The sequence below is a fragment of the Hyperolius riggenbachi genome, chromosome 3, assembly GCF_040937935.1.
Source record: "Hyperolius riggenbachi isolate aHypRig1 chromosome 3, aHypRig1.pri, whole genome shotgun sequence".
NCBI classification, from domain to species: Eukaryota; Metazoa; Chordata; class Amphibia; order Anura; family Hyperoliidae; genus Hyperolius; species Hyperolius riggenbachi.
The window spans coordinates 326,520,089-326,546,146 of record NC_090648.1 but is presented as its reverse complement, the minus strand read 5'-3'; the positions used below and the strand labels follow the sequence as shown (position 1 = coordinate 326,546,146).

At 41.8% G+C, this 26,058-nt stretch overlaps 1 protein-coding gene across 4 annotated transcripts in view; it reads left to right on the top strand.

The window, feature by feature from the left end:
• Positions 1–26,058, top strand: part of TMTC3 (transmembrane O-mannosyltransferase targeting cadherins 3) — a 128,647-nt gene that overhangs the window by 81,612 nt on the left and 20,977 nt on the right. For all 4 annotated transcript variants that reach the window (XM_068276841.1, XM_068276840.1, XM_068276839.1 and 1 more), the window contains 2 exons: positions 4,551–4,654; positions 25,211–25,380. In XM_068276841.1, the coding sequence (XP_068132942.1) occupies positions 4,551–4,654; positions 25,211–25,380 (274 nt within the window). The remainder of the gene's footprint in view (positions 1–4,550; positions 4,655–25,210; positions 25,381–26,058) is intronic.

Below are 26,058 nucleotides of genomic sequence, written 5' to 3'. Positions count from 1 at the left end.
TCACTTGTGGGGTTCCTAAACTGTCCTGGCATTTTAGGGGCCCTAAACCGTAAGGAGTAGTCTTGAAACCAAATGTCACAAAATGACCTGTGAAATCCTAAAGGTACTCATTGGACTTTGGGCCCCTTAGCGCAGTTAGGGTGCAAAAAAGTGCCACACATGTGGTATCGCTGTACTCGGGAGAAGTAGTATAATGTGTTTTGGGGTGTATTTTTACACATACCCATGCTGGGTTAAAGAACTATCTCTGTAAATGGACAATTGTGTGTAAAAAAAAATCAACACATTGTCATTTACAGAGATATTTCTCCCACCCAGCATGGGTATGTGTAAAAATTCACCCCAAAACACATTATACTACTTCTCCTGAGTACGGCAATACCACATGTGTGGCACTTTTTTGCAGCCTAACTGCGCTAAGGGGCCCAAAGTCCAATGAGCACCTTTAGGCTTTACAGGGGTGCTTACAATTTAGCACCCCCAAAATGCCAGGACAATAGATAAACACCCCACAAATGACCCCATTTTGGAAAGTAGACACTTCAAGGTATTCAGAGAGGGGCATGGTGAGTCCGTGGCAGATTTAATTTTTTTTTTTTTTTTTTTTTTTTTGCCACAAGTTAGCAGAAACGAAAACTTTTTTTTTTTGTCTCAAAGTGTCATTTTCTGCTAACTTGTGACAAAAAATAAAATCTTCTATGAACTCACCATGCCTCTCAGTAAATACTTTCCAAAATGGGGTCATTTGGGGGGTATTTATACTATCCTGGAATTTTAGCCCCTCATGAAACCTGACAGGTGCTCAGAAAAGTCCGAGATGCTTCAAAATGGGAAAATTCACTTTTGGCACCATAGTTTGTAAACGCTATAACTTTTACCCAAACCAATAAATATACACTGAATGTTGTTTTTTTTTATCAAAGACATGTAGCACAATAAATGTGGACAAAATGTATACAGAAATTTTACTTTATTTGACAAATTTTCTCACAAAGTAAAAAAAAAAAATCATTTTTTTGATGAATATAATAAAAACTAAAACTCGCAGCAGCAATCAAATAGCACCAAAAGAAAGCTGTATTGGTGACAAGAAAAGGAGGTAAAATTCATTTAGATAGTAGGTTTTATGACTGAGCAATAAACCGTTAAAGCTGCAGTGGTCTGAATGGAAAAAAAAAGGCTCTAGTCCATAAGGGGCGAAAAGACTGTGGTCCTTAACCTCCTTGGCGGTAACCCCGTGTGTGACACGGGGTAAGCCGCCGGAGGGTGCCGCTCAGGCCCTGCTGGGCCGATTTTCATAATTTTTTTTTTGCTGGACGCAGCTAGCACTTTGCTAGCTGCGCCAGCACTCTGATCGCCGCCGGCCCGCTCACGATCGCCGCTATCTGCTGCGGCGCGCGGCCCCCCCCCCCCAGACCCCAGCGCTGCCTGGCCAATCAGTGCCAGGCAGCGCCGAGGGGTGGCCCGGGACTCCCAATGACGTCCCGACGTCAGTGACGTCGGTGACGTCATCCCGCCCCGTCGCCATGGCGACGGGGGAAGCCCTCCAGGAAATCCCGTTCTATGAACGGGATTTCCTGATCGGAGATCGCCGAAGGCGATCGAAGCGGGCGGGGGGATGCCGCTCAGCAGCGGCTATCATGTAGCGAGCCCTCGGCTCGCTACATGATAAAAAAAAAAAAAAATTTTAAAAAAACTGCTGCGCTCCCTCCTGGCGGTATTTTTCATACCGCCAAGGAGGTTAAGTGGTTTAAGCGGGATTGTTACCCACAAAATCTAATTCCATTTACCCACTTTTCTGTGTTTATTATGCAGCCTGCAACATAACCCTGCATTGCAAGAATTCCAAATACAGTTACAGAATTCTTATACAGTAGAATCTCATTATAGTAAACTCTGATAAAGTAAACTTCTGGATATAGTAAAGTCAGTCTTCAGGTCCCAGCAAATGTCTGTATAAATATACAATGTATGGTCAATTCTGATAAAGTAAACCTCTGATATGGTAATTTTCCTGGTCCTTGGAGTTTGCTATAAATGATTGTACTGTATATGTGTTTTTTTTCCCGGGATAGTATGGCTGTCCCTTCTGCTTTAAAGTCCATACCAAATGAAAAAGAACATATACAGTAGAATCCCTTTTCAGTAAACTCCAAGAGACCAGGAAAAGTAGTATATTTATACAGATGCATTTGCTGGGACCTGAGGACTGAGATTACTATATCCAGAGACTTACTATATCAAAGTTTACTATAACGAGATTCTACTGTATTAATTACTGGATGGTGCTGGGTTTTTGTTTTTTTTTTCTATACTGTTTTGATTGTTCCCCACATAATGGGGAAAAAATCAAATAGGGTGGCATTGAGATCCCCGCTGACTTACCAGAAACTCCATAATATCATGGCAAAATACATTGTAATAACAAACCATAGGCAAGTCATATGTGTACACAGCCAGGCAAGTCGAAATGGTAATTGGTGATCAATAAGTTTGTATATAGGTATAAGCATGTATTTTAAATTTAGCAAGTTAGCAGTCAACTATACAATGGAGTATTCCTGTATATTTATGGGTACATACAGCCAGACATAAAAGAGAAATCACTCTATTGCTAAAACTCTTAAATCTTAAGGCCTTGGTGTCTTGTCTTTTCTTTTGATTCCTAAATGTAGCTCCTTAAACTCCTGACCTAAAAATAAAACATTTGGACACATTTGAATGTCTAGCACCCAAAACAAACAAACTGTGACTAATGTCCTGTCCAAGCTTGTGGTTTATTTCAAATCCTGAGGTTATTTGTGAACTGAAGACCCCATATGATAAACTGAAGGAAAATATGCTGACATGTTAAATACAATGAAATGTAAATATAGGTTGATATTTAAGCAGTGCTCCGATAAACTGTCATATACATTTAATCACATAATGGTATTACAGTGTTGTTGTTGGCAGGGAGTTAATCTTCGCCTCTTTGATTCATCAGTTAAAACTTGACCTCTGAGCTGTCTGCAGTTATATAGATTTGTTTCTCTCTTCAAATGTTCGGCTTGTTCTGATGCACTAAATCTGTCTATACATTGACTCCAGATCTGAATTATATGTGTATGACATGAAGAATGTGACCTTGTTTAGTGTTATGCTTGTGGAGAATCAGTAATAAACACAAAATGTTCTATGTATAGCTTCCTGATGGGTATTTCTATTTCTTGCCACTTTCGAGATAGTGAAATAGCATGGCAGGCCCTTGGAGACGGCAGATCTTCAGCTCAGAGAAAACTTTATTGCTCCAAATGATGGTATACTGCTAGTTGTAGGTATTTAAACTCTCTGAGTGGAGATTTCACTTAAAGCAAGCTTGTGAGGTTTGCAAACAAACATTTTTGATACTTACAGATCCTCCACACTGCTCCAGCGTAGTAGCACAGATCCACTCTGTCTTCAGCAGAAAAAAAGGAGCTCGATGAGGTCCATGCTACTGCACAGGCTCACGCTTGCCTAATAGCACAGACCCGTTCAGGATCTGTGCTAGTGTGCATGTGCAATTCATTGGTGGAGCTGGATGGGGGAAGTGTCTGGATTATCACTCTATTCAAGTGAGTACCTCAGTACAAAAATCATCCGACTCCCAACTCCTCAGTTTATGAAACCTCCGACTCCAGTTACCCAAAATTATACTCCGACTTCTTAGTCTAATACCAGAGCTGTGGAGTTGGTACAAAAATATTCCGACTCCTCAGTTTATGAAACATCTGACTCCAGGTACCCAAAAATTGCTCCGACTCCACAGCCCTCAACCGTTCACATTGATCTGCTCGGCACGTTCTGCCGAATAGACCACACATTTGGGTCTGCATCGTTTTTTTTTTTGTTTTTTGTGTGTGTGTGTGTGTGTGGATCAACGTGTCCATTGAAAGCAACGTGTCCATTGCTTTCAAGGGTCATGGATTAAAAAAAAATTATCATTTTTACACAGATCAGTTTTTGATCTGTCCAATGTGAACTGGGCCTGAAGTGCATGACTCTTTAATTAGGTTGATCGCTGGATTTATTTATTTATTTATTTATTTTTATGGACGTTCTATTGTGTGATAGACTACCCTGTTCAGCATGATTGCTCCACATGGATATAATGGTATTCTGCTAGCCTGTGAGATCCTAATTATAGTACCCTTTTTTATCTGATAATGACCCTTATGAAATGCCCACGTCACTGTCCTCAAACAAATGTATCTTATTACTGAGGCATAGGCATCTGCAGTATCATGGTCTGCACAGGAAGCACTGCTACAGGCCCTTGTTCAATTGATTTATTTTTTTTTGTTCTTGTTCTATGGATTTAACTGTTACCTTATTCATTAAAAGTTCAAAACAAACAACAAGGTCAAAAGTTTTCAAGATAATATCTTCTTTAGACTCCCATCCTTGTAATCTCTTGCAATAACCAGCAAATTGTATCTATCATAGTGTTTCTCTTGTATTGCAACTACAGTAATTTACAGCACTTTTTATATCATTCTGACAATGTGCATCTGTATTTATCTTTTCAGATGACATAGGTGCTCATATGAATGTGGGGAGAACCTACAAAAATCTAAACAAAAGCAAAGAAGCTGAAGAGTCCTATTTAATTGCAAAGTCACTTATGCCACAGGTAAAATTGTTTTATCTCCATAAAAATGTCAATTTTTTTACTAGGAAAAATGAATCTGTTTGACCTCTGGAAGATGATAGTCTTGTTACCAGAGATATTTTAGAATTTTGAATATGCATTCATACATACATTTTCTCATTGATGTATGGTCTGGGATCAGTGCTAGAAAATCTTAGGCTTGTGTCACTTGGGTGATTGTGACTATTTGCTACATGCTATCATGATATGCAAGCCACTTGCTCATCAAAAACAACCTTTTTTTGTCACTAGGTAAGTAGAGGTAGTAACCTATCACTTGGTAAGTAGAGGTAACACCTGAGGTTTTCCAACAGTCACTCCTAGAGCAAGTAGAGATAGCAACTGAAAGTTTCTGACAGTTAAGGCTCATACACACATCAGACTATAGTCTTTGGAAAATGAAAGATCACAGACCAATCTTACCACCCTTCATGTAGTATGAGAGCCATACTCTACACAGTCTTTTCTATGGAGCTGAACTCCCCACCAGACAGAAATCTTTGCAAGATGCTGCACACAAAGATGCTGTACAGACACAAAAGATCAGTATCTGCAAAAGATCTGTTCCTGCCAAAAATCCATTCCTGCAAATTGCAATGATAGTCTATGAGATCTGCAGATCATCATACACACATGATTTAACTGACATTTGCATCTGCAGATCAAGCAATCATCCGCAGATCTGAAAATCCATCCTGGTGGATCTGATCTGCAGATGAATGTCGGTTAAATTATGTGTGTATGAGGATCTGCAGATCTCATAGACTATCATTGCAATTTGCAGGAATGGATTTTTGGCAGGAACAGATCTTTTGCAGATACTGATCTTTTGTGTCTGTACAGCATCTTTGTGTGCAGCATCTTGCAAAGATTTCTGTCTGGTGGGGAGTTCAGCTCCATAGAAAAGACTGTGTAGAGTATGGCTCTCATATTACATGAAGGGTGGTAAGATTGGTCTGTGATCTTTCATTTTCCAAAGACTATAGTCTGATGTGTGTATGAGCCTTTAGTCCTTGAGCAAGGAGAGTTAGCAACTGAAGTTTTCCAACAGTCACTCCTAGAGCAAGAAAAGGTAGCAACTGAAAGTTTCCGACAGTCAGTCCTTGAGCAAGGAGAGGAAGCAACTGAATTTTTTAAGGCCTCTTTTCCACGGGCAGTTGATAGGCAGTTAAATACCTCTCAAACTCTCAACTGCTTGCTGCTGTCTGGTAACTCCTTGCTGAGCACACAGTTCAACTGCCCGTGAAAAAGAGGCCTAACAGTCACTTCTAGATTGAGTAGTTGTAGCAATTGAAAGTTTCTGACAGTCAGGCTTGGTTACACATAAATCTGTACATTTCTGGTCCATTCCTGTCCCACCAGTTTTACATCACAGGATTGGAACTGTATACCTTTAATGTGTGATCACAACCATAGAAAACTGATACAAAACTGACAGGACTGGACTAGATTGGACAGAAATTTACACCTTTTATGTGTAAACCAAGCCATAGAAGCTCACACAAAACTGATGCAAAACTGACAGGACTGGACCGGAAATGTACTTATTTAACGGTGTGTTTGAACAAAGCCACATAAAACTCATACAAAACGGATGCCAACTGCCAAAAACTGACTGGACACCTTATATGTGTTAACCCAGCCTGGGTCCTTGAACTTGGAGAAGTAGCAACTGCAGTGTTCCAGCAGTCACTTCTAGAGCAAGTCTGTTGTTGGTGACTAGTTACAGCACACAATTGCTGATCTGCATCTTAGGATTGCTGCATGCTCCATATAGCAAACAACAAACAAACAAACAAACAGAACATTTATATTGCGCTTTTCTCCTGGCAGACTCAAAGCGCCAGAGCTGCAGCCACTGGGACGCGCTCTATAGGCAGTAGCAGTGTTAGGGAGTCTTGCCCAAGGTCTCCTACTGAATAGGTGCTGGCTTACTGAACAGGCAGAGCCGGGATTTGAACCCAGGTCTCCTGTGTCAGAGGCAGAGCCCTTAACCATTACACTATCCAGCCATAATAACAACTGAATTTCAAGCTGTCCTTGTGTAATACACATTTATGGTGATTTTCTAAATTTGTGCAAAGAAAAATGGAGCAACATTTGGAGCTGTTGCCCAGAACAAGCAGTCAGGTTTTCTGTGAAACAAGTATTCTGTTTTGGATATCCAAAGCATGTGCGTTTTCCTATAGTAATCAAAGAAGAAGCTTAGAGCATGTAGGGGCCTCTTGCTGCTCTCAGTGGACCCACATCTGCAGTTTACTACAATAATATTGTGTGACACATTGGCCAGTTATTCTTAAGTTTTATCCCCCATCGTCTGTCATTGGCACAAACACTGGACATTCCTCTAAAACAAGTGGTCATTTTTTGTATCACTTAAAGGGAACCTAAACTGAGAAGGATATGGATTTTTCCTTATAAAATAATACCAGTTGCCTGACTCTCCTGCTGATCCTGTGTCTCTAATACCTTTAGCCACAGCCCCTCAACAAGCATGCAGATCAGGTGGTTCCCTTTAAGAATCTGTTTATTAAAGAATGCATTTTCCTGACCAAACTCTATATTTGCATTTCTGATATTTTTAATAGTAGGCTGTACTTGAAAATATATATTAAGGGTAAAACATGTTAACCTTGTATTTAATTATATTTTAAAGAAAACTATTTCAACCTCTGTTAACACCACTTTGCATCTAGATCTTGTTTCCACCCTTCAGACTATAGTAGTTTTTACTCTTTAAAGAGAACACGAAGTGGCATATTATAATCCTAATAGGACCCAGAGGCATGTCATGTGCACACTGTACCGCCGCTGCCAGCCCCCCTGCGCCGCGCTGCACCCCCTTAAAAGTTCGCGAGCATAGCGACAATCTGCTTGTCGCTAGCTGGCTTTATTTATGTGAGGCTGTCAGTCAGCCTCGTAGTATCGCCCCCTCGATAATGCACTCCCCCCGACACTCTTCGCCTCTGTTTGCTTCCTCCAATAGGAAGCCAAGCCGGAGAGCTTTTAAGGAGGTGCGGTGCAGGGGGGTGGGTGGATTAGGTGGTACAGGTTTGTTTTCAATTTGTCTGTGTTTAACCACTTCCCGACCGCCGTATTGACAATTGGCGGCCGGGAAGTGGACCCCGCAAGGACCGCCGTATTGACAAATGGCGGCGGTCCTTGTAGGGGCATGGGCGGAGCGATCGCGTCATCCGTGACGCGATCCGCCGCCGCCTGGCTTCGGAAGCGCCGGCGGGTTGTTAACCCGACGATCGCCGCATACAAAGTGTAAACATTACAAAGTGTATTATACAAAGTGTATTATACAGGCTGCCTCCTGCCCTGGTGGTCCCAGTGTCCGAGGGACCACCAGGACAGGCTGCAACCACCCTAGTCTGCACCCAAACACACTGATCTGCCCCCCCCCCCGCCCACTGATCGCCCCCAGACCACTGTTTGCACCCAATCACCCCCCTAATAACCCATCAATCACTCCCTGTCACTATCTGTCAACGCTATTTTTTATCCCCCCCCCCCTGCCCCCTCCTGATTCCCCCCCCACCGCTCAGATTCTCCCCAGACCCCCCCCCCCCCCATGTACTGTATGCATCTATCCCCCCTGATCACCTGCCAATCACCCCCTATCACCACCTGTCACAGTTACCCATCAGATCAGACCCTAATCTGCCCCTTGTGGGCACCCAATCACCCGCCTATACGCTCAGATTGCCCTTAGACCCCCCCTTATCAATTCGCCAGGGCAATATTTACATCTGTCCTTCCCTGTAATAACCCACTGATCACCTGTCAATCACCCATCAATCACCCCCTGTCACTGCCACCCATCAATCAGCCCCTAACCTGCCCCTTGCGGGCAAACTGATCACCCACCCACACCAATAGATCGCCCGCAGATCCGACATCAGTTTACCACCCAAGCGCAGTGTTTACATCTATTCTCTCCTCTAAACACCCACTAATTACCCATCAATCACCCCCTATCACCACCTGTCACTGTTACCCATCAGATCAGACCCTAATCTGCCCCTTGCGGCACCCAATCACCCGCCTACACGCTCAGATTGCCCTCAGACCCCCCCTTATCAATTCGCCAGTGCAATATTTACATCTATCAAATTCAGTCTAACACGCGCTGAAAATTATAAACAGTTTTATTCAGTATTGATTCATTCAATAAAACTCAACTCACGCCTCATCCTATTCATTCCATACCATGCAACCTAGCAGAAGGGCCCTTCTATATATACTTCTCTCTAAATGTGCACATAAAAAATTAAAAAATGAAAAATTCAATTAAAAATTAAAAAGATAAAGGTCAAAATCAAAATGATAAAAGTATTAAGTATGAAGTTCACAGATGGGTAAAGATGCTCTTGATTAAACTTATATTATGCAGGAGAAAATATAGCGTCTGTGAATGTCCATAAAGTACAATCCTTATACATTCAAAGTTCCAACTTACGATACCACAGAGCCTCTGTTCTCAGTGTGATCTCTCATTAAACACTGTTGTTGATCTCCCCAGAGCTTCTTGGTAGTCTGATTTATTGCCCCAAGATCCGGCGTGTTTCCACGATAATGGCAGCCCTCAGTTTATGCGTCTTGCCAGGCGGAATAACCGCCGAAGATACGGGCCTCCTTGTAACAATTACTCCGTGCGTTACTAGCATCCGGGTGCGGCCTGCGTCACTTCCCGTTGTTAAACACCGAGGTCCGCTCGCCACACTTCCGCTTAGTCAGCTGTAGTCCACGCAGTAGTTATGGGTGACGTCACCACAATCAATCAAGATTGTCAAGAAAACCCTCCTGAAGAAGGCCAACGCTGATTGGCAGAAACGCGTAGAGGTTTTGATCTATTTATTAGAATTGTAACAAGCTTATCGGCCTTGGACAAGAGACGAGCCGCGGAGCGCGCAACGGCCGTCTGTACGCAGAGATCCAAGAGACCTGAGTGGTGACGTCACCCATAACTACTGCGTGGACTACAGCTGACTAAGCGGAAGTGTGGCGAGCGGACCCCGGTGTTTAACAACGGGAAGTGACACAGGCCGCACCCGGATGCTAGTAAAGCACGGAGTAATTGTTACAAGGAGGCCCGTATCTTCGGCGGTTATTCCGCCTGGCAAGACGCATAAACTGAGGGCTGCCATTATCGTGGAAACACGCCGGATCTTGGGGCAATAAATCAGACTACCAAGAAGCTCTGGGGAGATCAACAACAGTGTTTAATGAGAGATCACACTGAGAACAGAGGCTCTGTGGTATCGTAAGTTGGAACTTTGAATGTATAAGGATTGTACTTTATGGACATTCACAAACGCTATATTTTCTCCTGCATAATATAAGTTTAATCAAGAGCATCTTTACCCATCTGTGAACTTCATACTTAATACTTTTATCATTTTGATTTTGACCTTTATCTTTTTAATTTTTAATTGAATTTTTCATTTTTTAATTTTTTATGTGCACATTTAGAGAGAAGTATATATAGAAGGGCCCTTCTGCTAGGTTGCATGGTATGGAATGAATAGGATGAGGCGTGAGTTGAGTTTTATTGAATGAATCAATACTGAATAAAACTGTTTATAATTTTCAGCGCGTGTTAGACTGAATTTGATATTGCAATATACTTCTGGGTTTTAAGGGATCCCTTGTCTTACAACGCTGCTTATTTAGATAGGAACCCATCAGCGCCTGGTGATATAAGTATACAATATTTACATCTGTTCTCCCCTGTAATAACCCACTGATTACCTGTCAATCACCTGTCAATCACCTGTCAATCACCTGTCAATCACCTGTCAATCACTCATCAATCACCCCCTGTCACTGCCACCCGTCAATCAGCCCCTAACCTGCCCCTTGCGGGCAATCTGATCACCCACCCACACCAATAGTTCGCCCGCAGATCCGACGTCAGGTCACCTCCCAAGTGCAGTGTTTACATCTGTTCTCTACCCTAAACACCCACTAATTACCCATCAATCACCCCCTGTCACTGCTACCTATCAGATTAGACCCCTATCTGCCCCTAGGGCACTCAATCACCCGCCCACACCCTCAGAATGCCCTCAGACCCCAGCCCTGATCACCTCGCCAGTGCATTGCTTGCATCTATTCCCCCCTCTAATCACACCTTGAGACACCCATCAATCACCTCCTGTCACCCCCTAGCACACCTACCCATCAGATCAGGCCCTAATTTGCCCCGTGTGGGCTCCTGATCACTCGGCCAAACCCTCAGATCCCCCTCAGACCCCCTTCCAATCACCTCCCCAGTGCATTGATTGCATCTATTTTCCCCTCTAACCACCCCCTGAGACACCCATCAATCACCTCCTGTCACCCCCCTAGCACTCCTATCCATCAGATCAGGCCCAATACAACCTGTCCTCTAAAAGGCCACCCTGCTTATGACCGGTTCCACAAAATTCGCCCCCTCATAGACCACCTGTCATCAAAATTTGCAGATGCTTATACCCCTGAACAGTCATTTTGAGACATTTGGTTTCCAGACTACTCACGGTTTTGGGCCCGTAAAATGCCAGGGCGGTATAGGAACCCCACAAGTGACCCCATTTTAGAAAAAAAGACACCCCAAGGTATTCTGTTAGGTGTATGACGAGTTCATAGAAGATTTTATTTTTTGTCAAAAGTTAGCGGAAATTGATTTTTATTGGGTTTTTTTCACCCACCCAGCATGGGTATGTGTAAAAATACACCCCAAAACACATTATACTACTTTTCCTGAGTACGGCGGTACCACATGTGTGACACTTTTTTGCAGCCTAGGTGCGCTAAGGGGCCCAACGTCCGGAGCTGGGAAAAAAGGGCGCATGCCGCTAGTGGACAAAAAGGGCGCCGCCATTCACTCCCATAATAAATAGAGTTTAATGGGCGCCGAGTAGGAAAAAAGGGCGCCGGAGCTAAATAAAGTTTATAAACGGCGCCAGGAGCTAAATAAAGTTTACAAACGGCGCCCGGCGATGTTTAATGATTTATAACTGAACTTGTGGTGATTTACGTTTATAAAATGCACCCGTGCCGAATAACGTTTATGAAAATACTAAACATATTTATCTTATTTAAATAATTAAAACATTATTTAAAGTTTTATCCCTTACTGTTTGTAAAACATTATTATTCACAAAATAAAGCGATAAAACATTATTATTCACAAAATAAAGCGATCAGTACGTAACATAAATTGCAAAATATTTTTTGAATCCACAATTAGTAAAACATTATTATCCACATAATAAAGGGGGGTCTTAGGTTTAGGCACCAACAGGGGGGTCTTAGGTTTAGGCACCAATAGGGGGGTCTAGGGGTTAGGGGTAGGTACAGGGAGGGGTACTTAGGCAACAACAGGGGGGGTCTTAGGTTTAGGCACCAACAGGGGGGTCTTAGGTTTAGGCACCAACAGGGGGGTCTTAGGTTTAGGCACCAACAGGGGGGTCTTAGGTTTAGGCATTAACAGGGGGGTCTTAGGTTTAGGCACCAACAGGGGGGTCTTAGGTTTAGGCACCAAGAGGGGGGTCTAGGGGTTAGGGGTAGGTACAGGGAGGGTTACTTAGGCACCAACAGGGGGGGGTCTTAGGTTTAGGCACCAACAGGGGGGTCTTAGGTTTAGGCACCAAGAGGGGGGTCTAGGGGTTAGGGGTAGGTACAGGGAGGGTTACTTAGGCACCAACAGGGGGGTCTTAGGTTTAGGCACCAACAGGGGGGTCTTAGGTTTAGGCATTAACAGGGGGGTCTTAGGTTTAGGCACCAACAGGGGGGTCTTAGGTTTAGGCACCAAGAGGGGGGTCTAGGGGTTAGGGGTAGGTACAGGGAGGGTTACTTAGGCACCAACAGGGGGGGGTCTTAGGTTTAGGCACCAACAGGGGGGTCTTAGGTTTAGGCACCAACATGGGGGGTCTTAGGTTTAGGCACCAACAGGGGGGTCTTAGGTTTAGGCACCAATAGGGGGGTCTTAGGTTTAGGCACCAACAGGGGAGTCTAGGGGTTAGGGATAGGTACAGGTAGGGTTCTATGTAAGAGTAGGCTTAGGTATAGTTTTAGTAAAATTTTAGTAATAATTACTAATGTATTACAACACTTATTACGAACGTAGTTATATTTATATCATCTTTATAAACAATATTTTCAGATTTTATTATAAGAACAAACCATAAATGACGGTTATTCACAATAATATACAATTATAACAATTAAACATATATTATTGGTTTTTTTATAAACGTAATTATAAGTTTAACTTTTGAAACAGGGAAGATTAACGTTTTCACAATTTCCGATTTAATAAACATTATTTAATGATTTATAATTTTGTTAAACATTATTTGTAAACGAAATATAGCACACTATATTTATAAACCCTATTAATGATTAATTATTATTTAGAGTTTACACCCCGCGCCCTTTTTGTCCAGGCGCCCTTTTTGTACGTACGCCCAACGTCCTATTCACAGGTCATTTTGAGGCATTTGTTTTCTAGACTACTCCTCGCGGTTTAGGGCCCCTAAAATGCCAGGGCAGTATAGGAACCCCACAAATGACCCCATTCTAGACAGAAGACACCCCAAGGTATTCCGTTAGGAGTATGGTGAGTTCATAGATTTTATTTTTTGTCACAAGTTAGCGGAAAATGACACTTTGTGAAAAAAAAAAAACAATTAAAATCAATTTCCGCTAAATTGTGACAAAAAATAAAAACTTCTATGAACTCACCATACTCCTAACGGAATACCTTGGGGTGTCTTCTTTTTAAAATGGGGTCATTAGTGGGGTTCCTATACTGCCCTGGCATTTTAGGGGCCCTAAACCGTGAGGGGTAGTCTTGAAACAAAAATGACCTGTGAAATCCTAAAGGTACTCATTGGACTTTGGGCCCCTTAGCGCAGTTAGGGTGCAAAAAAGTGCCACACATGCGGTATCGCCGTACTCGGGAGAAGTAGTATAATGTGTTTTGGGGTGTATTTTTACACATACCCATGCTGGGTGGGAGAAATACCTCTGTAAATGACAATCTTTTGATTTTTTTTTTACACACAATTGTCCATTTACAGAGTTATTTCTCCCACCCAGCATGGGTATGTGTAAAAATACACCCCAAAACACATTGTACTACTTCTCCCGAGTACGGCGATACCACATGTGTGGCACTTTTTTGCACCCTAACTGCGCTAAGGGGCCCAAAGTCCAATGAGTACCTTTAGGATTTCATAGGTCATTTTGAGAAATTTTGTTTCAAGACTACTCCTCACGGTTTAGGGCCCCTAAAATGCCAGGACAGTATAGGAACCCCACAAATGACTCCATTTTAGAAAGAAGACACCCCAACGTATTCTGTTAGTAGTACGGTGAGTTCATAGAAGATTTTATTTTTTTGTGTAAAAAAAATAAAAAAATTGTCATTTACAGAGATTTCTCCCACCCAGCATCGGTATGTGTAAAAATACACCCCAAAACACATTATACTACTTCTCCTGAGTACGGCAATACCACATGTGTGGCACTTTTTTGCAGCCTAACTGCGCTAAGGTGCCCAAAGTCCAATGAGCACCTTTAGGCTTTACAGGGGTGCTTACAAATTAGCACCCCCCAAAATGCGAGGACAGTAAACACACCCCACAAATGACCCCATTTTGGAAAGAAGACACTTCAAGGTATTCAGAGAGGGGCATGGTGAGTCTGTGGCAGATTTCATTTTTTTTTGTTGCAAGTTAGAAGAAATGGAAACTTTTTTTTTTTTTTGTCACAAAGTGTCATTTTCCGCTTACTTGTGACAAAAATTAATATCTTCTATGAACTCACTATGCCTCTCAGTGAATACTTTGGGATGTCTTCTTTCCAAAATGGGGTCATTTGGGGGGTATTTATACTATCCTGGAATTCTAGCCCCTCATGAAACATGACAGGGGGTCAGGAAAGTCATAGATGCTTGAAAATGGGAAAATTCACTTTTTGCACCATAGTTTGTAAACGCTATAACTTTTACCCAAACCAATAAATATACACTGAATGGGTTTTTTATTATCAAAAACATGTTTGTCCACATTTTTCGTGCTGCATGTATACAGAAATTTTACTTTATTTGAAAAATGTCAGCACAGAAAGTTAAAAAAATATTTTTTTTTGCCAAAATTCATGTCTTCTTTGATGAATATAATAAAAAGTAAAAATCGCAGGAGCAATCAAATAGCACCAAAAGAAAGCTTTATTAGTGACAAGAAAAGGAGCCAAAATTCATTTAGGTGGTAGGTTGTATGAGCGAGCAATAAACCGTGAAAGCTGCAGTGGTCTGAATGGAAAAAAAGTGGCCGGTCCTTAAGGGGGGTAAAGCCCACGGTCCTCAAGTGGTTAATAAGCAAATACTTATGGACACCTAAGTGTTATGGACAACTTTTTTTTTTTTAGGACAAGCAAGACCTTCTTTGGGTGGTATTCTGAAAGAATAATTCTCTCTTAGATGCATTTTAAAGGCAAAAAGAAGAAAACATTGAAGAAAAATACATTTCTCAGTTTACCCATTATACCTTTAAAAAAAAAGTATTACTGTAGATAAAACTTTGAATGGGATGAAAATGGCTTTTCATCCCTTGTATCACAAAACTTAAATTACGTTGCTGGCAGAATGTATGATATTTTATTGTGAAATAATGGTACAAAGTTGCTACAGTGCATACTTTATTACCTTGAACATAATAAAAAATTATTTGTAATGGTAAAAATGGAGAAAAAGAGGCTAATAAAGGGATGTAACTGGTCATATTATTAAATTCGCAGCAAAATCTCAAAAGTGGGCATGGCTAAAGTATTTTTACTGTGATAGTTTCTATCGCTTCTCAACTATTATGGCACCTCTATTATATCTCCCTTTTCGTTGCACCCATTAAAGTGTCCACCCATTCTAAGACCCTCTATGGTGTCTGCCATATAGGTCCTTTATAGTCCACCATCTCGTTCATTTATGTGCCCCTTGTAGTAGTTCCTGCAATGTGATCCCTATGCACTCACTATGCTCCCTTATAGAGGCACTTATTACTGGTATCCCTGTATAGTCTATAAATTGTGATCAGGGATCTGTAAAAAGTATTTGCCGTAATAGCACTCACTTGTCATGAGCATAGTTTTAGTGATATGCCAAACAGGTGATTTCTGTGTGTGGTTTCTAGCCATCACTGACAGCAGCTCCAACATACTTCATACATGTCTTACTGTCTTCAGAGCTTACCCTGCACCTGGCACACACTCTGTTGGCCTTGTCTCACTGCATTATAGATCGACCTAATTCATGACCGCTTGGTTCCTCCTGACAGACAGGACATCATCCCTGGTCACACTACAGGTGGCCCTTCTGACAATGCATTGTACAAACTCTTTGCTAAAAAATAAAACGAAAGCTGATTTTTAGACACTACCCTTAAAAAATTAAATTACATAACTTAGAATAGCTCATTAAGTGATGTACTAAAGGAGAACTTGAGAACTGTTTCGTGCTTATATTATTTATTACAGTAATCTGTAAATACAGTTTCTCTTCTGATGTGTGTTGAAAGATTGATGAAAACAGCACTTTTGCTACTGAAGCTAATTTGTAGCACTGACATGAGGTAAACAGACTTCTTTAACCGCTCCTATCATGTTAAAACTGATGAGCTGCTTCTCTCAGGAATTCTACTTTCTTGTCCTTATAGCCGTAATGCAGATCACCTCGTTCTTCTGTTGTCTACAAACCTGTTCAGATTGGTGAGAAGACAAGCTGGCTACAGAAGGGGTTTTAAACCTGCTGCTAGCTGCTCATAGCTTTTAAAAGATAAACATATTTTAAAAGGTACAAATGTCAAATGTTGTTCCTCTTTATTGCTCAAACCCGTATTGTTTATTGTACTAAACTTAATTCTAGGGAAACCTTTTAAAATGTTTGGCGGTTGACTATTGTAATAAGGAGGTAATAGTTGTATATTGTAATAATGACATTTACTAATATAATGTCATCAGCAATTAACCTCCCTGGCGATATGATTATTTCCAGATTTTAAGGTCTTATTAAAACTTTTCAGACCATAAAATCAGGAAAAAATCATGCCGCCAGAGTCTCTGCAGCAGCCCCTTGCCCTTACTCCCTTTCCTGGGCTCCAGCGCTGCAATTTTACCTCCGTCCTCCAGGTGGCGTTATAACTCTGTAGTGAGATCGATGACGGCGATCTCACCAGAGTGATTCAGAGCTTCGGGGACAGGAAGAAGTACGGCTACCGAAGTCTGGATCCCTCGGGAGGTGAGTAAAAGCGCACCCTGCGCGCTATACTCTGCATTGAGCTCCCGGCAGCTGGCCCAAGCTACACTCGGGATTACCGCCAAGGAGGTTAATCATGTGCTATTCACTTTCAACTCAAATTCTTTTTTAGATTGTTTGACAGCCTGTTTGAGTATAGTGGCTACTCTTCATTGGTGCCACTGCAAATCTTTAAAGGTGTTAAGAGAATCATATCAATACAACAAATATGAAAAATGAAGTCAAATTCAGCAAGAAAAAAATGTGGTTAAAAAAAGTAATTCTTGTAGGTTGTAAGCACCTTTGATGGTCAGCCACTTGCATAAGATGACACTAACTGAATAGAACTTATAACAAAGTATAGAGTTCTTTACCACACTTTACTTGAAGTGAGGAGGAGGTGCCTGGAGGATGGCAGCCTCGGCAGCTTGCTTTGTCTTTTTATGTTTGTTTTTATGTATTTTTATTTTTCAACATTGCCTTGTGCAACCCAACCCGGATAACCTTCACCAGTGAACAACTACTGAGCATTCGGAACTTCGACAAATGTAATCTACCCCTGGATATTTCATCCACTCTTGATCTTCTGGGGATCCTAACCAGTGGAGCTACTGTGCTGAACCAGGCAGTGAGGATTAGAAGAAGAGGCAAGCGCTCTGGGATCCAGACTCTCTTTCGACGCAGAGGACTGCGCTCTCCACTACCGTGATTCAAAATGAAGGAGGCACTCAACTGGCGTTTTTAAACTTGCGTTTATCAGAACAGTGGCCGACACGACATGTTTCGGGGTTTTCCCCTTCCTCAAGTGTAAAAGCAACCTCACCAACACTTCTAACTTATGTACTTCTATAGTCCACACCCACATTGAAAGACCCTCCCCTTCTCAATTAACCCCTCAGGGTAAGTCCAAGTCCATCTTGTTGGGCACTACACACAAGTGTCTACCCAAATAAACACTTTCAGAAACATAAGTGTGGGCCAACATATAGGCACATGCCTACTCAGTATACAGGCTTACCCGAGCATAAATTCACAGGCTTTGCAGAGCATAAATTTTACATAACACATCATGCTTGAACTCACTGCACCAACGATGCAGACCTTCCCTCTCTCCACCCACCAAAGCGATGACAATTCATCACAACCTGCAAGAGAGAAACAACAAAAAATGACATAGTAACATTTACCTCATAACGTTTGTCTACAAAAAACATTTCAAACTAAACATTTCATTTAGTCCCCTAGGTGTAATCGAATCTAATTTTCTCATCCATCGGGCTTCTTTCTGTAGCAGCAATCTGTCCCTATCTCCTCCTCTTTTAAGCGAAGGTACGTGGTCCAACACCATCCATTTAAGCTGCGATACCCCATGTCCACGGGCAAAAAAATGTTTGCCAACCGGGGTATGGCTGCTCACTTCCAATGGCTTGAATCCACGGATGGAGCCCTTGTGTTCCTGTACCCTGGTTTTGACGTCTCGTTGTCTTTCCCACATATAATAGCCCACATGGACATTTCAAAGCGTACACAACAAACATGCTCTCACAGGTGTACATAGAATTTATCTTAATCTTTTCTCCCATGTGTGGATGACTAATGTGATCCCCTTGTATAATTGCCCCACAACAATTGCAGTTCATGCACGGAAAAGTACCCCTTTTCTTAGTGAGTCTGTGCATCTCCACGCATCTTTCTGCTAGGTCAACCCTGCTGACTAAATTCTTGATGGTCCTCCCCCTTTTAAATGAAAACAGTGGAGCACTTTTGAAAATTTCCCCATAAACTGGGTCCTGCTGTAGTATCGGCCAATACCTATTGACCACCTGTCTGACCATTTTCGACTGTTTACAATAGGTCTGCACGAATGGAATGCGACCACATGTGTTATGTGTTATGTAATATTTATGCTCTGCAAAGCCTGTGAATTTATGCTCGGGTAAGCCTGTATACTGAGTAGGCATGTGCCTATATGTTGGCCCACACTTATGTTTCTGAAAGTGTTTATTTGGGTAGACACTTGTGTGTAGTGCCCAACAAGCTGGACTTGGACTTACCCTGAGGGGTTAATTGAGAAGGGGAGGGTCTTTCAATTTGGGTGTGGACTATAGAAGTACATAAGTTAGAAGTGTTGGTGAGGTTGCTTGTACACTTGAGGAAGGGGGAAACCCCGAAACATGTCGTGTCGGCCACTGTTCTGATAAACACAAGTTTAAAAACGCCAGTTGAGTGCCTCCTTCATTTTGAATTCAATTATTCTGTGTGGAGTGGTGAACCGCGGAGGGATTGTGCACCGGCGGACCAGGTATCATACTTGGTGTGGAATCCCAGCTCAGCAACCCCCTGTTGTTCACTCTCCACTACCTGGAATCATACTCTCAAATGTCAGGTCCATATATAACAAACTGGACGAGCTTCAACTACTGATCAGAACAAAGGACTTTCATCTCTCTGCTGCCCTTTGCTTCACAGAGACTTGGCTATCCGAGCTTATTCCAGACAACGCTCTGCCGATTAATGGATTTACACTCTACAGATCTGACCGGGACCCACTTATGTCTGGCAAAACCAAAGGTGGAGGACTCTTTCTATATTAATGATAGGTGGTGCACGGATGTTACAGTTATTAAGAGGACATGCTCGGCTGGGCTGGAAACTCTCTTCATAAACTGCAGACCCTACTATTCACCCTGTGAGTTTTCTTCTTTTATTTTGGTTGCTGTGTACATCCCTCCACAAACATGTGTGCAGCCTGCGCTCCAAGATCTCGCAGATCAAATCACCGAGGTGGAAAGGGCGTACCCAGATTCTTTTTTTATCAAACTAGGGGATTTCAACAGTGCTAATCTTTCCAAAGAACTCCCCAAATACAAGCAACACGTCACAAGCGCAACTAGAGAAGGTAAGACACTTGATTACTGTTACACTACGACTAAGGACTCGTATCGCTCTGTCAGCAGGGCAGCTTTGGGGAACTCTGATCATGCTGTTATACAGCTTATCCCAACATACATCCAAAGACTAAAAACTGCCAAACCTGTAGTGACCACAGTTAAGAAATGGACGAGTGAAGGTGTAGAAAAACTACAGAGCTGCTTTGATTTAACAAACTGGAATATATTTAAAAAATCCACCAGTGACCTAAATGAATACCCTGACGCTGTGACATCATATATTACCTTTTGTGAAGAGTCCTGCATCCCCACAAAAAAGTGCACCAGGTACAATAACGATAAATTCTGGTTTACATCACATCTTAGAAAGCTGTGCCTCGATAAAGAAAAGGCATATCATACAGGCGATAAAGTCCTCTACAAAGCTGCGAAATACAAACTGCAGAGAGCCATTACTGACGCAAAAAAAGATTATTCTAAAAAACTTGAGAAACAATGTTCAAACGCCGACTCATTCACAATATGGAAATCTCTGCATAAAATTACCAGCTACAGGAAGAAATCTCTGCCCTCACTACATAATCTGCAGCTTGCAAATGAACTGAATACATTTTATTGCAGTTTGACACTAGCAACAAAAGCCAAACACACCAAGTCAATTCGCATAATTTACATCTCTGCAGCAGGCAAACTGAACACTCTTCCTGCCAGCCAACGTCTCCACCCCCTGCGGTGCCTCAGCAACTACACAACACAGGAGGCCAGACACAATCTATTGACCTGTCCCCAGATGCGCATGCTCTAACAATATGCCATTCAGATGTAAGCAGACTCTTCAAAAGACAAAACACTAGGAAAGCAATGGGGCCAGACTCTATCTCTGCGAAATGCCTGAAGCTCTGTGCCGATCAATTAGCTCCTGTATTCACAGACATATTCAAAGCATCTCTCGAACTCTCAATTGTTCCGGACTGTTTTAAAAGGTCAACTATTGTACCAATCCCAAAAAATTCAAAACCTACATGTTTAAATTATTACAGGCCTGTTGCCCTGACATCATTGGTCATGAAAGCATTCGAAAAACTGTTAATGGCTTACCTGAAATCTATCACAGATCCCCTGCTGGACTCTCTGCAATTTGCCTACAGGCCTAATAGATCCGCAGATGATGTCGTGAACATGTGTATGCATTATGTACTACAGCATCTAGACACCCCAGGAACCTACACCAGGATTTTATTTATAGATTACAGCTCTGCATTTAATACCATAATGCCATCTCTGCTACATAGCAAGCTCTCCCAGCTACACATACCTGAATCCATCTGCAAATGGATAACCGATTTCCTAACCGATAGGAGAAGGCGTGTTAGACTTGGTAAACACACATCAAGCTCTCTGACCGTCAGTACTGGTGCACCCCAGGGCTGTGTGCTTTCCCCACTGCTCTACTCACTGTACACCAATGACTGCATCTCCACAGATCCATCTGTTAAGGTTATGAAGTTTGCAGATGACACAACAGTAGCTGGTCTCATACAAAACGGGGATGAATCTGCATACAGGCAGGCGGTGAGGCAGCTTTCCTCCTGGTGCAGCAGCAACAACTTGGAACTAAACGCTCTCAAAACCATGGAGATGATAATAGACTTTAGGAGATCTTCCCCCCCCCCCCCAGCACCTCCCCTTAACCATAAATGGATCCACAATAACCCAGGTAGAGTCATTCAAGTTTCTTGGGTCCACGATCTCACACAACCTAAAATGGGATAACAATAGGGCCACTATTGTCAAGAAAGCGCAACAGAGGATGTACCATCTACGGCAGCTGAAAAAGTTTGGCCTACCTCAAAATTTTATGGTGCAGTTCTACACTGCAATTATTGAATCCACCATAACATCATCTATGACTGTATGGTTCAGCTCCTGCTCAGCATTAGAAAAGGGGAGGCTGCAGCGCATCATCCGAACAGCGGAAAGGATAATTGGCTATAGCTTACCTTCCCTGCAGGATCTTTACGCTAGCAGGTGCAGAAAAAGAGCAACCAAAATTGCCTCTGACCCCTCTCACCCAGCTCTGACCCCTCTCACCCAGCTCACTTCATCTTCCAGCGCATGCCTTCAGGAGTAAGATTCCGGTCAATCGCTACCAAAACCTCCAGACACAGGAACAGCTTCTTTTCCCTCAAGCGGTAGCCATACTTCATGCTGAACCACGTTAGAGCTGCTAGGACTTGATAGTAATCAGCACAGAACTGTAAATGAACAATTCTCACATTGCTTACTGCCACTATACTTATAATGTCCTTGACTTGTAATATACACACTGTCTACCCTTGTATTGTTTTTGTTTGTGTTTGTTAAGGGTTTGTTATTCCTTGTAGGTGCAAACTTGGTGAAATAAAATTGATTCTTCTTCTTCTGATTCTTCTAGTATTTGTTGCAATTATCATTACATAAGTTTATGAAAAGGCACTAAAGGTCTTTACAATACTAATGTTTGGCTGTAGCTATTATCATTACACAAGTTTATTTATGAAGTGCTAGCATATTATGCAGCGCTGTACAATAAATTAAGGTAAGTATATTGATTACAAATGTGAAATAAAGCTTCCTTGAAAATGTTCATTTGGATGAAAAGACTTGCTGCCTAAGACTTGTGTGTGATGAGTTTGTAGGATTAATAAATAAGGAAAGCAAGAAAGATAAATAGATACATTTGAAGGGCTAGGTTTGGGGCATCCGTTTAAGCATGATAAAGAAGAGACCTCTTTTTGGAAGATCATTCCACTGAATTGGGGCAGCCTGAGTGAAGTCTTTATAACTATGGGAAGTGGTTAAAAATTAGAGGTTGAAGCAGGTTATTTGAGCACAGTGCAGTGCCATAGACTGCAATGTTAAAGGCGGCGATATAGGCACCCAGTGTGCTATTTGGGCCCTGGCAACAGCCTGAATTATGTTAAGGAACAGGTAGCGTTAGATGTAAGGTTTTACAGTAGGGGCTGCATTCAAAAGTATTTAGGGGTAGAATTAGTGTAGGTGCAGGTAAAAGCCTTTGTAGAATATAAGCAGTATTGCCGATATTCTGCTAGAGTTTTCACCCTGCTCCTTTATTTGATGCACGCTTAGAAGTTCATTAGTAAATCATTTTAGGACTGGAGGGGATGATTTTGAAATTTATGGAATCAGAAATCTTATGAATACACAAGTCATAAATTAATTTGATGGCTATAATATACGGATTCAAATATTAGTGTTACCTGTGCTGGAACCTAGTGAAAGGATTACCAGAGAGCGGTATTTTATCTCCCTGAAAATGGGCTATAAATGTTGGTTGTTTCTTTTTTACTGTCATGAAGGAAAGCCCTGTATTTATTTCCTTGTGGAAAACCATTTTAAGATTTTACACAGGGCTTACTTGACCCTTAATAGGTTGCATAAAGCCATGCCCTCAGTTTCTGCTATATGCTTTTGGGGATGTGGCCAGCTCCTTTTTCCATATGTGGTGGTTATGCCCAGTTGTAGTGAATTTTTGGGATAAAGTGGTTACTGTTACGGTTTATCAAATGTCAATCATTTCCCTTCCCAGAAGATCCATCCATTCTTCCTCTGGGGAACAAGAAACATTCAAGTTAACACAACACTTAATCCAGTTTAGAGATCTAGCTTCAAATTTGTATCTGGTCTCTCAGTAATTCTGGCACAAGACCCAGGACATCAGTAAATTAACTGTGTTCATGTCAGGCTTCTCTGGTCACCTGCTGTGAGTCAGGCTGTATACCAATATGATTGACATATAACCTAGCCCTAATGCCTGCGAAAGCTCCTGCCTGATACAAACTACAATACCCTGCAGGCAGATTTGACATACAAACTGGCAGACAGCAATCACCAGACAGCAAAGGCAATGTACACAGTATACCGAATAGTCACCTGAGGCCTATAGGCTGAGGCAATCCAGATGAAGACAAGATGGCAGGCAATGGCTGAAGTATAATCACCAAACAGATGCGTGGTCAATCAAGCCAGAATTACTTCATAATCAGATGAAGATGAAACTTCCTCAGAAACATTACTGGTGAATGTAGCCCTATATTTATTAGATGCATATCTTGAAGTCACCCTCTTTTTATCCCTAGAGACAGCCAAGTGCTGTACAGTGTTAGTCAGCTGTAATATAAGCTGTATTCTAAGTTTTTGTCAGTATGCAGGAATCAGTCTGATGAAGGCTTCATAGCCGAAGGATTACTGCTTTTCTTCTAAGTTAACCATTAAATGGTATCGTCCTGATTCAAATCTTCTTGCTATCTTTAGAGACCAAATGGAAAATGACACCTGGGGTATATTAGCTCATTGAGCATACCTTATATAAGACTATATGAATGAGATCCAACATGCAAAAGCATGATGGCAAACACTTAAAATGTGTGAATACTGAAAGATGCCATGGATCTATAAATCATGATAAACTCATGATAGCACAACTGGGAACACATGTATATTGTGCTTTGGAGCTGTGGGGTTAGGTTATACAGATTTGCTGCAAGAGGCAGATGGAAGTGCCTTCTAATGGAACAATTGCATTTTGTCACATCTGCTTAAAGAGAATATGTATTGTTAAAATCGCACAAAAGTAAACATACCAGTGCGTTAGGGGACATCTCCTATTACCCTCTGACACAATTTCGCCGCTCCTCGCCGCATTAAAAGTGGTTAAAAACTGTTTTAAAAAGTTTGTGTATAAACAAACAAAATGGCCACCAAAACAGGAAGTGGGTTGATGTACAATATGTCCACACATAGAAAATACATCCATACACAAGCAGGCTATATACAGCCTTCCTTTTGAATCTCAAGAGATCATTTGTGTGTTTCTTTCACTCTGTTCTCATGCACTGAAGTTTCAGGCTGCTGGTTTCTTCCTGCAAACAGCTTTGCCCTTGTCTGTAATTCTTCAGTATGTGAAAGCCCAGCCAGCTCAGAGGACGATTTATCCAGCTTGTAAAAGATAAGAGAGAAGCTGCTCTAATCCTAAATAACACACAGGCAGTGTGCAGAGAGGGCCCTCCAGGGGGGAGATGCATCACAGAACCACAACACTGAAGAACTTGGCAGCCTTCCAGACACAGGCCGACAAGTCTGACAAGAGAGAGATAAGTTGATTTATTACAGAGACAGTGATAGTATAAAGTGCTGCAGTTAGCCAGAACACATTAGAATAGCTTTTTGAACTTGTAGGATGATAAAAATCAGGATGCAATTTTTGTTACGGAGTCTCTTTAAATTGCACCACTCTTAAGTTTAGTTTTGCACTTTCTATTTCCATTATTAAAAACTTTTTAACGGTTTTTCATTTAATTAAAGGTAATACCAGGGAAAAAGTATGCAGCACGAGTTGCACCTAATCACCTGAATGTATATATCAATCTGGCAAACCTCATCCGTGCAAATGAATCAAGGCTTGAAGAAGCTGATCAGTTATACAGACAAGCCATAAGTATGAGGCCAGATTTTAAGCAAGCCTATATTAGCAGGTAAGATATTTAAATCATCAAAATATGTTCTTACTAATGAGATGAGCTAAACATGTGAATGTACAGTGCAAACCTAATAACCAGGCTATTTTGATTTTTTTTTTTATGTTGCTGCCTGAAAGAGTTTGCATACACGTGAAAGCTTCTGTCGTGTTGGTACCTTGATGAGAATATAGTAAACGTCTCTGATAAGCAAATGACAGCCATAAAAGTTCTCCTGGCAGAATACAACTTCTGAGGGCAAGGGAGAGATGGCAAAAAGTACATACTTTGTGTATTTTAACTCTGGGACACTTAGCGAACTGAAATTAAAAAAACAATTTGACTTACCTGGGGCTTCTGCCAGCCCCTTGCAGCCTTCCTGTCCCACGCAGGTCCTCCACGATCCTCCGTTCTCCCGCCGCCAGCAAGTTTTGTTCGACAAGCCATGTGTATCTTTCATCGCGTTCCTGCCTGCAATAGTAGCTGGCGACGGGAGAACAGAGGATCATGGAGGACCGCCTCAGCACAGGAGGGCTGCAAGGGGCTGGCAGAAGCCCCAGGTAAGTGAAACTTTATTTTTTTTTTTGTTTCTTTTATTTCGGTTCTGCTTTGAGCAAAAATAGATTAGCACTTTACAATTGTTATTGTATTGTAAAAATAACAAATCATTCAACTTACTTTTTAATGTTTAAATAT